Below are 13,254 nucleotides of genomic sequence, written 5' to 3'. Positions count from 1 at the left end.
AATAAATAAACCTTTTAGAAAATAATACTGTATATATATACATTTTTAAATCAAAAATTACCTTCCCAAAGGCATATAGGGCCATCCCAATGAATACAAAGACAGTGGTCCAATAGGAAACATTGGATCTTGACAACATCTATCCAATGAACAAATCGATTTAGAGGTGTCAGAGTGTACCACTAGTAAGAGTAAGAGTCAAGAATAACTAACTCCCGCAGCTACAAATCACTATGGTTATCCAATCCCTGTTTATCAGGTAAATGGAGCTTTCCTGTATGTGCAGAGTCTTTCAAAAAGTTCCTAGAAAATGCTGTCCATGGGTTTCAAATTTCTTTTTTTTTTTTCATGAAAAAACTATACCTGAACTTCAAAAAAAATTTATCGCAAGATGATTTTTGATTTCTTTTTCTACACACTTTGTGAAGCACCCTCATATTTTCTTTAATCCTCACAGGTACCTTGCAAGATAGATTGAGACTGAGATATAAGAAAATACCCATTTCATATGAGATAAAGTGAGGGTCAGAGAAGTGAAGAAACCTGCTCAGGTCAAATAACCAGTAATGGGCAGAGTAAACAATGAATCCAAGCACAGATCTCTTTCAGTGTGGGGCCTCCTGTTCTTATCACTGTGCTCCACTTCATGCTCACATCTCTTCCGGTTCTCCCAACACCTAGACAGTCATTGGAGGTGTTTCCTAGGCAGGCATCAGTTGGAAAACCTGTTGGGGGTCACATACACAGCCAAGAAAATCATCCTTCAGGACATCTGGCAGTGCCAGCTAAGGGTGTGGCACTGCCCAGGACAAAGCTGTTCTCTGGTGTGAAGATTCTTTTCCAAGAGAAAGCCTACTTACTCTTCGGTTGTTACACTTTAAAACTGTGTAGAACTTCTCTGAGGTCACATCTGGATTTGGAAGTGCTATGACGATGGCAGGGACATAGAAGTCAAATCCTTTAGGTATCACTATCTTGGCAAACACATAATCTCCAACCTGTAGGAAAGAACACGTTTCATATTTTTCTTCTAGATTTTATAGACAATATCAATCTCAACTTGCTTCAAAACACCCAAAGATAATTAGCAAGTATTCATGTCAAACTTTATACGTGTGTGTGCACATGCACATTTTTCTCAGTTAACAGAGTTCCAGGGTGGAGCCAGTATGGTGCTTTATGAGTGGATGAAAACACTTTAGTGCAACACATCTGCAGAACACATGATCAGGCAGGGACAACCGAGCAACACAGCGTCACAGGCTGGCAGCAAGTGTTTATGATGCCAAGGCAAGTGTTACTTCTGCTCTTGTTATTATACAGTATTTATTACACTCCTGCACTTAAAAATGTTAAGAGCACTAGCAGTCACAGCAGCTGTCTTCCCCTGACCATCTGCTGTCTTTTTTTTCAGTGACAAGTGCCATATGGTGTAAGGCACTCACACTCATGGGAAATGCAGGTCAGAGCTGTGGGTCATGAGCAAAGAAATTGCCAAGTGAAGGGGTCCCTCATACAAGCTCCCTGCAGGAACCCACTCAGGTTAGGCAAAGGCCCAAACTGGGGCCTCACCTTCTTCTGTTACCCAGAGTTCTGAGGATGGTGGGAAGGCACCCTAGAATAGATGGTAGATCAGGTACCTGGAGCAGAGGGCAAGGCATGGCGCCCCCGACAGGTGTGATGAATGAGGTGGGCACAACCTTGGTGTCTCCATACCTGAAGCCCACCAGTGCATGGGTCGAGTTCAAACACTTCTTCACAACCCCTAGAAGGAATCAAAGAAAACAAACTGTAAAGAAAAGGATGCTTCTACCTCCTCCCAACCCCCTAGCCCCGGCCAGGCTTGCCTCATCTTTGGGCTACGCTAGTTACAATCCTTTGCCTGTTTAAATCCACGTGTCCCTTTGCTACTGGGTTGAATAGCACAGAATGGGGATGTGTGAGGCTCTGGTCTGAGGTGGGAAACCAAGAGAATCTAAAGGAACTTACTCATCGAGTGGGAACACTGTTTTCTCCTGTCCCCTGATCTGGTCACTTATCTTAGCCTCACTTTCCCCTAAATGGATAGACAGTAGGTGTTGTTAGACCATGAAAATAAAAAGGAAATATGATCTCCCTCCGAGTCAGCTTTCCAGTTAGCAGTAGATACAGGAAAGGCTGCACTTCTATGGCTTCCCTAGATGTACTACCCACAGGAAAAAGGAAAACAGAAGTGAGAAGTTTGCCTTTTACTCAGAAAATACATGCATGTGTGTATATGTGTATATGTGTACATATACATAGAGGCTCTTCGGTTATACACTATAATTATACAAAAAGTTTTTAGAAAAGGAATGAAAAGATAAGCTCAATTTGAATAAAAAAATTAAAATCCATGCATTCAGGAAGCTTTCAAAACATTCAGTAACATAAGTGCCACTAAAAAAAAAATACCATGCATGGATTTCAACATGTTCTGCTTCAAAATAAACTTATCTTTTAATGACATTCTACACCCTTTTCTTAAGATCCTTTATGTAAGTATCATAATAGGAAAAGAAAATACTTGTGCTAAGATTCCCATTTTAGTCATTTATCTGAATTGAAAATCATTTTTTTCATTTGGTACATTCCTAAATTCTAATTATAGTTGAATGGTAAAAGTTGACCTTGGACACCTCCCATCGGCAGTCAAGCTGCTCACTGATTCCCACTCAGACACAGACCTGTGCCCCTGTATGCAGTCTCCCCACCCACTCCAGCTCATGCCCCCGGCTTGGTGCACTCCCACAGCCTGTAGGTGGCATAGCAGTAGTTGTTGATTCTCATGTTGACTCATGTTGCTGGCTGGAAGAAGCCAAAGAAGTAAAAATCCTCTTTTCAAAACACACACACACAGGTGATAACTTTTCAACATGTTTTCTTACCGAATGAAAACATTTCACTTAGCTTTTGAAATCATTAACTTTATATACACATCTACAACCAATTTTCTTTTTTTTTTAAGATTTATTTTTAAATTTTTTTTTTATTGGAAAGGTGGATATACAGAGAGGAGAGACAGAGAGGAAGATCTTCCATCCGATGATTCACTCCCCAAGTGAGCGCAATGGCTGATGCTATGCCAATCCGAAGCCAGGAGCCTCTTCCAGGTCTCTCTCTCACACGGTGCAGGGTCCCAAAGCCTTGGGCCGTCCTCGACTGCTCTCCCGGGCCACAGGCAGGGAGCTGGATGGGAAGCGGGGCTGCTGGGATTAGAACTGGTGCCCATATGGGATCCTGGGCATTCAAGGCGAGGACCTTAACCACTGCGCTGGGCCCAACTAATTTTCTTTATAAATAATCCTTTTAACTAGAGAAAAACAACACTACTCTTCAGATAGAATTAGCATTATGAAAACAATGAAAAAGAATGCTCCTAGGTGTGGCTGAATGGAATCCTTATGTCCTGTGCCTTGTCAGTGCTCACAGGGAGGACCTGGGCTGCCCACACCCTGGCAGGTGTGACCCTCCTCCTTGACCTCTGCTCTTCACCTCTGGGACTTGAAGTGTCCACTATTGAGTTTTCTGTGCAGTTTGGCAGTCGTTTGTGTGGAGGTCCCCTGATCAAGCAAGCATCTGCAGCGATGAGGAAAGCACCAATTAGGGTGAACCAGTGGCAGTTGGCCTCTGCGTTAGCTCCTGGATTACAATCAGAATTGTAGCTGTTGTCAGCTAATGGCTGTCCCACTTTCCTGCTACTCCTTTGCAGCGTATTTTTATTTTTTTTTAAAGATTTATTTATTTATTGGAAAGTCAGATATACAGAGAGGAGGAGAGACAGAGAGGAAGATCTTCCATCCGATGATTCACTCCCCAAGTGAGCGCAATGGCCAATATTGTGCCAATCCGAAGCCAGCATCCAGGAACTTCCTCCGGGTATCCCACACAGGTGCAGGGTTCCAAGGTTTTGGGCCATTCTTGACTGCCTTCCCAGGCCACAAGCAGGGAGCTGCATGGGAAGTGGAGCTGCCGGGATTAGAACTGGCACCCATATGGGATCCTGGCGCAATCAAGGTGAGGACTTTAGCCACTAGGCCACAGCGCTGGGCCCTGCAGTGTAGTTTTAAAGACTGATTTTCTTAATTTGAAAGGCAGATTTGGGGGGTGGGAACAGGGAGAGGGGTGGGAGAGACAGATTTTCCACCCATTGTTTCACTACCCAAATAGCAGCAACAGATTGGTGTTGGGTGAGGCTGAAGCCAGAATCTTCATCCATGTCTCCCATAGGGGTGAAGGGGCCCAAGCACTTTGGCCATCTTCTGCTGATTTCCCGTGTACAACTGCAGGGAGCTGGATTGGAAGTGGGGCAGTTAGGATTTGAACTGGTGCATTAGGATTTGAACTGGTGCTCAGAGGGGGATGCTGGTGATGCAGGCAGCTGTCTTATTCACTACACTGCAGTGCTGGCCCCACAGCATAGTTTATAAAATCTAACTGCTCATTTCTCTCCGTGTTCTGTTGCTCCGGTGACTACTTCTCACTGCCTGTGACACTGGCCTGGCTTGATTGCTTTCTGTAACATCTCACCCCAAGTTGAGAAGTTATCACAAGAGATTGTATGGTCCACATAAAACCTCTAAACCACTTTGTTTTACCAGAGAAGCGCAGATCCCTGTGCCTACATCTTTGGGTCTGGACCTGAAGGTTGTGATGAGGACTTCTTAGTCCTTCAATTCTGTTTTCTTCTTTGTACTCTGACGACTGTGAAAAGGAAACAGGAATGCCATCCAAACCCACTTTCCATTTTCTACTGGAGAGATAAAAAAGGTGACTAGGTCTAACACAGACCTTCCCTAAATGTACATGCAAGAAGAAGGAAACTGGGGGAAAAAGTAACAAGTTTGTCATTAAGTTATATTTCTGTTAAGATTCATAGTTTTGGGGCTGGCATGGTGACACAGTAGGCTAATCTTCCACCTGTGGTACTGGTATCTCATAAGGGTGCTGGCTTGTGTCCTGTCGGCTCCACTTCTGATCCAACTCTGTGCTTACAGCCTGGGAAGGCAGTGGAGGATGGCTCAAGTTCTTGGGTCCCAGTACCCACATGGGAGACCCAGAAGAAGCTCCTGGCTCTTAGCTCCAGATCATCCCAGTTCTAGCCATGGCAGCTATTTAGGGATTGAACCAATGCTCTCCACAATCCTTTCAAGTAAAGCAAATCTTAAACAAAAAAAAAAAAGTCATTTTGCACCATGGAATATTAAGCTAAACCTCCACCTATGACACCCTTATGGGTGCTGGTTCGAGTTCTGGGTTTAGACAGGCCCAGTTCTGGCTCTTGCAGCCATTTCAACAGATGGAAGATTACCCTTTGTGTTTCTCTTCTCTGTTACTCTGCTTTTCAAATAAAAATAAATCTATGAAAAAAAGAGATTCACAGTTTTACCCTTAATCCAAGTTGAAATTCATCTTGCCATTAAACACGATTCTAAATTCCCTTGGGAATATTTTGGGATCCTTTTTCTCTTCTAGAAATGAGATTGGCTTTTCACTAGCAGGCTGTCCACGTGTGCCGGGTCCCTGCTGGTTGTGCCTTGGGGAGTTGCAGGGTGCAGTGCTGGCCTGCTGAGGTGTGGCTAAGCTCCGGATGCACCCTTGCTCCATCTAAGGAAGGCACTGCTGCCATTTCCTATGGCCTGAGTCAAGCTCAGCTCTGGATTTTGGCTTCCCTCACACTGCAGTTTCTCTCCATCCTCAGTGCCTGCGGTGAGGCTTGTGAAGTCTGGATCTGGAATCTTCCCTGGGACTGTTTTAGGGCTTGGGCTCAGGCAAATAAACTGGCATGAGTAAACAGCCTTTTTTCTGTCTTCTGGTGGTAAGGGGCAGGGGAAGTTGGTCATCCCAGGCTTCTTCCTGGTTATGAGCCAACTTCCTGCTTGCCTAGAGCGCAAGCCTGTACTCAGCAAAACCATTGCCCACGCTCATGCTCAAGTGCTTGGTGGATTGATCTAGTAGACAGCATCAGTTAGTTCATTTGGTAAGAGATGCATGGGGTGGGGAATAGTGCAGTGGTTAAGTTTCTGCTTGGGAACACTCCTGTGCCATATCACATTGCCGGGTTTGAGCCCCAGTGATGCTGCTTTTTATTCCAGCTGCTCGCCGATGTACACCATGGGACACAGGCACTGGGTTCCCTGGCTCCTATGTGGAGACCTGGGCAGAGTTCTAGGCTCCTGGTTCTGGCTTGATGTAGTACAGCTGTTGTGGAGTATTTGGGGCATGAGCCAGGGAGATCTCTGTCTCTCCTCTTTCAAATAAAATGAAAATAAATAAAGTTTATTATTATTATTTTTAAAAAGATATATGAATATGTTTAAGTGCTTGCTCCAAACAAATTTTCTCCAGCTGGTAACTGAATTTTTTCTTTTTTGTACTCCTGGTTTTATGAATCTTTTGATAATTCAAAGTCTGGCTTACATTCCACTTCCCCAAGATGCCTTTCTCTTTGCTCTTGCCTTGGCTTCCTCTCTGCCTGCCCAACAATGTCATCTACACTCTCATCATTATCTTCACTTCTTCCTTTGATCTCAGTCATTTCTTTCTAGTCCTCTGGGTTAACTTTTGCTTCTTTGACTTGGCAGTTCAAGCTTTAAAACTACTGTGAAATTGAAACAGCTCCCTCCTGAGGAAGTGCTACATGACAAAACAGTATGTTAGAGGGGGGTTAATGATTTAAAATCCCATTTGGAAAGACAGGGAAACCTAGGCACATAGAGATGAAGTGATGGCAGTCACATGACTAGTACATGAAAGAGCGGAATTCAAGGGAAGGCAGACCTCGGTTTTTCCGACCTGAAATCCTTTCACCTGAGCAGGAAGCTGAGTTCCTGCGTGCGCCCATCGTGACTGGCTCCTTGGGCACAGTGCAGCTGTCACTGTGAATTTCCTGAAGTAAAACACTTCTTTTTAATGGACAGTAAGAAAGATGGTCCAATTCCCCAAAACTGATTTTAAAGTCAGGTTTCGAAACGCACCTTCTCCCTTCCCTTTTAGAATCGACATAAGTCACACTATCAGCTTATTCCTTCATCTTGTACCACAGAGTTGTTCCCTCAACCAGATGAGCTAAGCCAACCCCTGGAACAGAGCTGGTCCCTAGGGAGCTGGCATCCCTGTGATGATCTCCAATGAGGGGGCACAGCCAGTGGGCCCAGCTCTGCTCCAATGTAGACTTGCCTCCAAGCAGTGGTCACTCACATCCAGGTGCCTCAATACTGGGAGACACTGAGCAACCGTTACCAGAATAGAAGTCACCATTGAATGACGGGTTTGTGTTTTGCCAAACTCTGTTTGCCTTTTTGTTTGTTTGTTTTGCTGTGTTTGCAAGAAGGAAAAAGCCAGAGCTCAGTGACCAGGTGATTTGAGTTAGCGTCCCTGGGTGGGACAGATGGACACCATTTGCTTCTGGATGGAGGGCCCTGCAAGGGACATGGCATTCTTTAGGCAGCATTCTGAAAATGAGTGCGTTCCTTGAATTATCTACCCCAAAGTCAGGGACATTCCATAAAAACTACTGTCAAATTTCATGTCAAAAAAATCATGAAAGATAGAAAAGACTAAACAATTATTCTGGATTAAGAAGGCTAAAGAGACATGTTAAGTAATACAATATGTGGTTCTAAATTAGAATTTGTATTAGAGTAAAAACGTAATTTAGGCTAATAGCTTTGAGACAATTAACAAAACTGAAATGGATGAGATCAGACAAAAGTACCAAAATAATGTTGAATTTCCTGAAGGCTGTTAACTTGACTGTGATTATATTAAAAGACTGTTCTTGTTTCTGAGAAATGCACATTGATGTATTCAGGGCAAAAAGGGCAAACATTGGTAAAAGTGGATAAAAAACACAAGGGGTTCTCTTTACTATTCTTTCAAGTTTTCTGTAAGCATAAAATTAGTTTTATAAAACTATAACTCCACACAGGTTAAGCTGACATTCCTGGTTGGAGAAAAGATTAGCTGATTTTTTGGGCAGGCAGAGAGGACACCAAAGTCAGGTCAATTCAGCTAATCCAAGCACTGTGCTTCATTTGGCTGAGTCAGTGTTTGTTAAGCAGCCACTAATCGAAATTACTGATTATATGACTACATTCAAATTGTTTGTTTCCTCTAAACTGACTTTGAGCTTAATCACAGCTGCAAATTAAAAATTCCCAATTAGTCAGATCCTACATAGCCCTGTGCCTCTCACTGCAAAATTGCTGATGTGGTCTCTGCTGTTGAATGTGATTGTGGTGCTAGTAACCCAGGGCTTCTGATGTTTTCTCTCATTCCCCATGGACTGGGGTACTGGGGAACGCTCACTGCAATCTACTTTCTCCTCTGGGGCTGTAGCAGCAAACATCCTGAGCCCTAAAGCCAGGCCTTGGAAACAGTCCCTTTCAGCGTTTCCATTCACCTGTCAAATGGGTTGTAGATCCTCCCCCCTTAAAGGCTCAAAGTCCGAGGAGTCTCAAGTGGGGGTGGCTCACGGGGAGAAACCAAAGGCTCCACTCCCTATTCCTGGAGAGAAGACGCCGATCTTGGGCAGTGTGCCTGTTTTAGGACTGGGATCCACTAAATGGGGATCCCACATGTAAATCTGTCATCCAGGCAAGTCCCAAGCTCACTGACCACATTTCAAAGATGTCCTAGTAATTGGTTCTGCACATATGCCTGCTGGGAACTGAAACTCTTGCTTAAGTACTTTTCCCACTCCAAATTACTATTTAACTTTACTGAACATTTTTCTGGCTGATTGATAGCGAATACCTATGTTAAAACTAGCTTTGTTTCTATAGCATGAACTTGTTTTTTGGATAAAGCTTCCTCCAGTTCTTCTCCCAGGTTCCTTTTTCCACACATCCTTCTCCTGATTTCAACAAAGACTCATGCGTTAATGTCTCCAAAATCTTTATCTCCTGACAGATTTCCTCTCTAGATTTCTTTAATAGCTTTTATTTTTATTATTATTTCATTTTTTAAAATTTTCTTATTTTTAAAATGTATATAAAATGAGTCTGTTTTACATTTTTCATGATGTGAATTTGGAAGTATAAGGGTACCTCCCTCCCCTTTGCCCTCTCTATCTACTCTCTCCTTATTTTTCTTCCCCAGACTATTACAGTTGCATACTCATTTGTTTCATAGTAACAAGCTTAAATTTCTGATATATATAAAGATATTATGACATAGCAAGTAGAGGATTAAGGAAAAAATAGTACAAAATAAAAATAAGCTGGAAATCTACTAACACTCAGGAGTATGGATGCATACTGTATACAGCAGTTAATTCTCTGTATGCTAACATACAAATGAGATGAGCATATTATTATTATTTTTCAAAAGATTTACTGATTTTTCTTTGAGAGGTAGAGTTATAGAAGTGGGGAGAGAGAGTTCTTCCATTTACTGTTTCATTCCTCAAATGACTACAACAATCAAGGCTGGGCCAGGCCGAAGCCAGGAGCTCCTTCTGGAGCTTCCAACTATGTGCAGGCACCCAAGCACTTGGACCATTGTCTGCTGCTTTCCCAGGCACATGAGCAGGATTGGAAGTGGAGCAGCCAGGACTTGAACGGGCGCCCAAAGGGGATTCCAGTGTTTTCAGGTCCCTTTCCCCTCCAATAGCTTTTCTGACATCTTTACTTGGGCATCTCACAGGCATCTATAGCCTTTGCGCTCTGGACACATTTCTGTGGTTTCCCATCCACACCACCATCTCCTGTTGGCATCACTATCTACCTACTTAGCCATGGCTCAAGCCAATGATCGAGTAACATTCTAATTCATCACATCACAATGGGAGGGGATCTTTTAGGAACTTTGAGCATGACTGTGTTTCTCCCTGCTTTAAATGAGGCTCCCAATGCCCGGAGCAAAGTTCAAACTGTTTATCAGGACCCTTTGTGAGCAGCTCCATCCTAATCTCTTTAAAGTTTTATTGTTTTTCACTTCTTTGCATGCTGGGTTCTATCCCTAGTCAATTTTTCAACAAAAACATTTTTCTTTACCTTTAGCCCTTCATACATATATTTTCTTTAAAGATTTATTTATTTTTATTAGAAAGGCAGATTTACAAAGATAAGGAGAAATACAGAAATCCTCCATCCGCTGGTACACTCCCCAAGTGACTGCAATGGTCAGAGCTGACTGAATCTGAAACCAGGAGCCAGGAGTCTCTTCCTTGTCTCCCATGTGGGTGCAGAATCCCAAGGTTTTGGGCCATCCTCTGTTACTTTTCCAGACCACAAGCAGGGAGGTGGATGGGAACTGGAGCCGCTGGGGCACAAACCTGTACCCATATGGGATCCTGGTACTTGAAGGCAGAGGATTAGCTAATCAAGTCTTCGCTGGGCCTTAGCCCTTCATACTACTTATTTTCACTATCCATGAAGTCCTCTCTGTAACCCTTCTCCTGTCTACCTTCACTTGGTTAATCCCTCCAGTCTTGGGCTAACTCTCAGGTCTGACTAAAATGGTTTCCTCGCTCTTTTTCATCCGCATGCCAGCCTCAGGCCTGCGGCTCCTTTGCTTAGCACACTCTTTTCTCAGGTCATCTCATGCCATGCCCCTCCTCATTTATAACCTCATTAACATTTGCCCTCCCCAGGAGCTTTTCATAAATCATCATGTCTCAAATTGTAACTCAGGCCCTGACACTCTAACCTTCCTTGTGGCTTGAGTTTTCTCTGTAACACAACATGTGACATACTCCATATTCCATTCATTTATTTTCTTGCTTCTGTGTCTCCCTCTCTAAAGTGACACTCTCTATGAAGACAGAAATTTTCAACTGTTTCCTTACTGAATTAGGCTGGTACCTTCACACTGTTACAGACAAAACTCATAGTAGGTGCGCAAGAAAAGATGATTTATAAAACAGATGAGAGATCAAAAGATTTTTTTCTAGCTATCATTTTTTGTCCCCAAAATCATCTCCTTGAGAAGTGGATACCTTAATCCAGCTCATGAGATGCCAGTGTTCTAGTGGTCTCTAATATCAAATTATTTAACAAAGGGGTCTCATATATTACAACATCAATCTACCTGGAAAATAAAAGCCGTTTTCATCACATCTTGCAATAACCTTCTGCCCTTTGAGAGGATCCACTTTTTTTGACTTGACTTTCTTTGTTGAATTTCCTTGTGATTTCTGTTGCTGAAACAGACGAAACAGTAGTAACTGATGAGAAATAATTGTTGTAACATAGTGAAAACTCTTACGTACTGGGTAGCCTAGTGCTATGGTGTGACTAGGCCATAGCTCCCTGAATTATGCAGCTATTTAAACCCCAAGATAAAGCTACTAAGTGTGTAGAAAGTAAATCCAATTCGTGGTTCAAGAGGTAGGCCTCGTGGAAAGTACATGGGCACTGGGGATGTGTCCTCGGAAGGTCATTCTGGTGAAAAGATTGGTGATGACAGCTAAGTAGGCTCATTACGTGACCCTTATACACAAGCTCCCACACCAACCTCCTTCATCAGATAGCGGACCAATGGTGGCCGCCTGAGCTTGGGCTCAAACTGTGAGCTTCCTTCATAAGGAACTTGTCTCAGGCACGGAGTTATGATGACAAAAGAAACAAAAATACAGAAAACTGGTACTGAGGAGTGGGGTCATGACTGTAACTTCTGCAGATATGAAGATGTGGAGGAGATTTGGGGATTTATCGCAGTTTGGAGGAGGAGGCTAAAGACTAAGATGGTGTAAGCAGAGCATCAAGGCATCAGAGCGCGGACAGAACTGTGGATGATAAAAGCCATGCTGATGAGATTTCTGATGGAAATGAGAATTCTATTGGGAAATGGGCTAAAGGTCACCCTTGTCATACTGTGGCAACAAAATGACCTGGCTGCACTGTATCCTTGGCCTGAGATTTTTCTGGAAAGCTGAACTTAAAGACAATGCATCAATTTATTTGGTGAAGGAGACTTCAAAGTAGTGAAGCATTCAGGTTGCAGCAAGCATGGATATTATTAATCATTTATGTCTGTTATAGAGAATCACAAGCAAAATGACAGGAGCACAAAAGGTTTGGAAACTTCACAATGTAGTTATGACATGTGTGTAGGACGGAAATCACTTGCTAAAGACATTAGCGCAGATAAAAGGAGACCATATACTAATAGGCAAGACAATGGGAAGATCCCAAAGACTTCAGACTCCCCTCATCACCCCCATCATCCCGAGGACTGGAAAGGCAGAGTTGTTTTACAAAAGCTATGGTATTCTCAGTGAGCCTGCCCCTCTGAGCATTCCCCACAGTCAGCTGCAAAGATTCAAGTGGGCCCAGGTGCAGCTCATGCAGGGGGCCAGCTCTTGGCACTGTCCCAGAATGAAAAGATTTAAGGGATCATGTTGGCTTGCATCTACATTTTAAAGTCTAAGAAGTCAGGCAAAAGTTTGCTTATTGAAGTAGGGCCCTTGCAAGCCACCCCAAAGGGACAATAGCTAGTGCAGCTGAAGAGGGGATCCCAGAAAGATAAGGCAAGCAGGAAGGTTTAACACCTGCCTGACAAAGCCAACAACATCAACATGCAGCTTTAGAGAGCAGCCAAAATGGATAGTGAGCAACAGAGCTGTTAGGAGCATGGTGGGCTCCATCTAGATTTCAAAGTACGCTTTGAGTCCAGGTAGAAAATCAAATATAATGGTGAAAGAATGGATAACTGTCTCTTAAGATTAGCAATACCACCCTTTTATAAAATTGTTTCACTACATTTGAGATTCTAGTCAGGAAAACCAGACAAGAAAAAAAAAAACAACATATATATAAAGCCACTAATACTGGAAAGAAACAAGTGAAACTGTCATCATTCGTAAATTATATGATCCTGCATGTGCAAAACTGTAGAGAATCTAGCCAAAAGTTTGTGGAATTAACAGAGCCCAAGTGTCCTATTACAAGGTGAACATAGAAAAGTCAATTTTTCTCACATACTAGGAAGGAATAGCCTGAAAATGAAATTAAGAAAAAAATATCCTTTGTAATAACTCAAAAAATATAACATTTAGGAAAACATTTTATCAAAACACAAAAAGATAAATACACTGAAAAATACAAAGCATCATTAAGAAAAATCAAGGATTTAACAAATAGGAATGAAAGAACATGGATTAGATTTGCTATTATTAAAATAGTCATTTTCCCCAAGCAGATTCATAGATTCAATAGAATTCACATAAAAAGCAGAAACTTTTATTTTTATGTATTTTCAGAAATTGAGAAGATGGCCCTAAAATTGACA

The 13,254-nt window shown here is 42.6% G+C and overlaps 1 protein-coding gene across 1 annotated transcript in view; it reads right to left on the bottom strand.

The window, feature by feature from the left end:
- VWA3B (von Willebrand factor A domain containing 3B) overlaps nt 1–13,254 on the bottom strand; it is a 231,064-nt gene that overhangs the window by 11,728 nt on the left and 206,082 nt on the right. Inside the window, exons 23-25 of the mRNA XM_040994133.1 lie at nt 11,053–11,164; nt 1,641–1,765; nt 861–998 (exon numbers count right to left, since the gene is read on the bottom strand). Of these exons, the coding sequence (XP_040850067.1) occupies nt 861–998; nt 1,641–1,765; nt 11,053–11,164 (375 nt within the window). The remainder of the gene's footprint in view (nt 1–860; nt 999–1,640; nt 1,766–11,052; nt 11,165–13,254) is intronic.

The sequence above is a fragment of the Ochotona curzoniae genome, unplaced genomic scaffold (assembly GCF_017591425.1).
Source record: "Ochotona curzoniae isolate NIBS_2020 unplaced genomic scaffold, NIBS_Ocur_1.0 contig_883, whole genome shotgun sequence".
In the NCBI taxonomy this organism is placed as follows: Eukaryota; Metazoa; Chordata; class Mammalia; order Lagomorpha; family Ochotonidae; genus Ochotona; species Ochotona curzoniae.
Note: the sequence above shows the minus strand (reverse complement) of the source record. Positions and strands in the feature narration are given on the sequence as shown.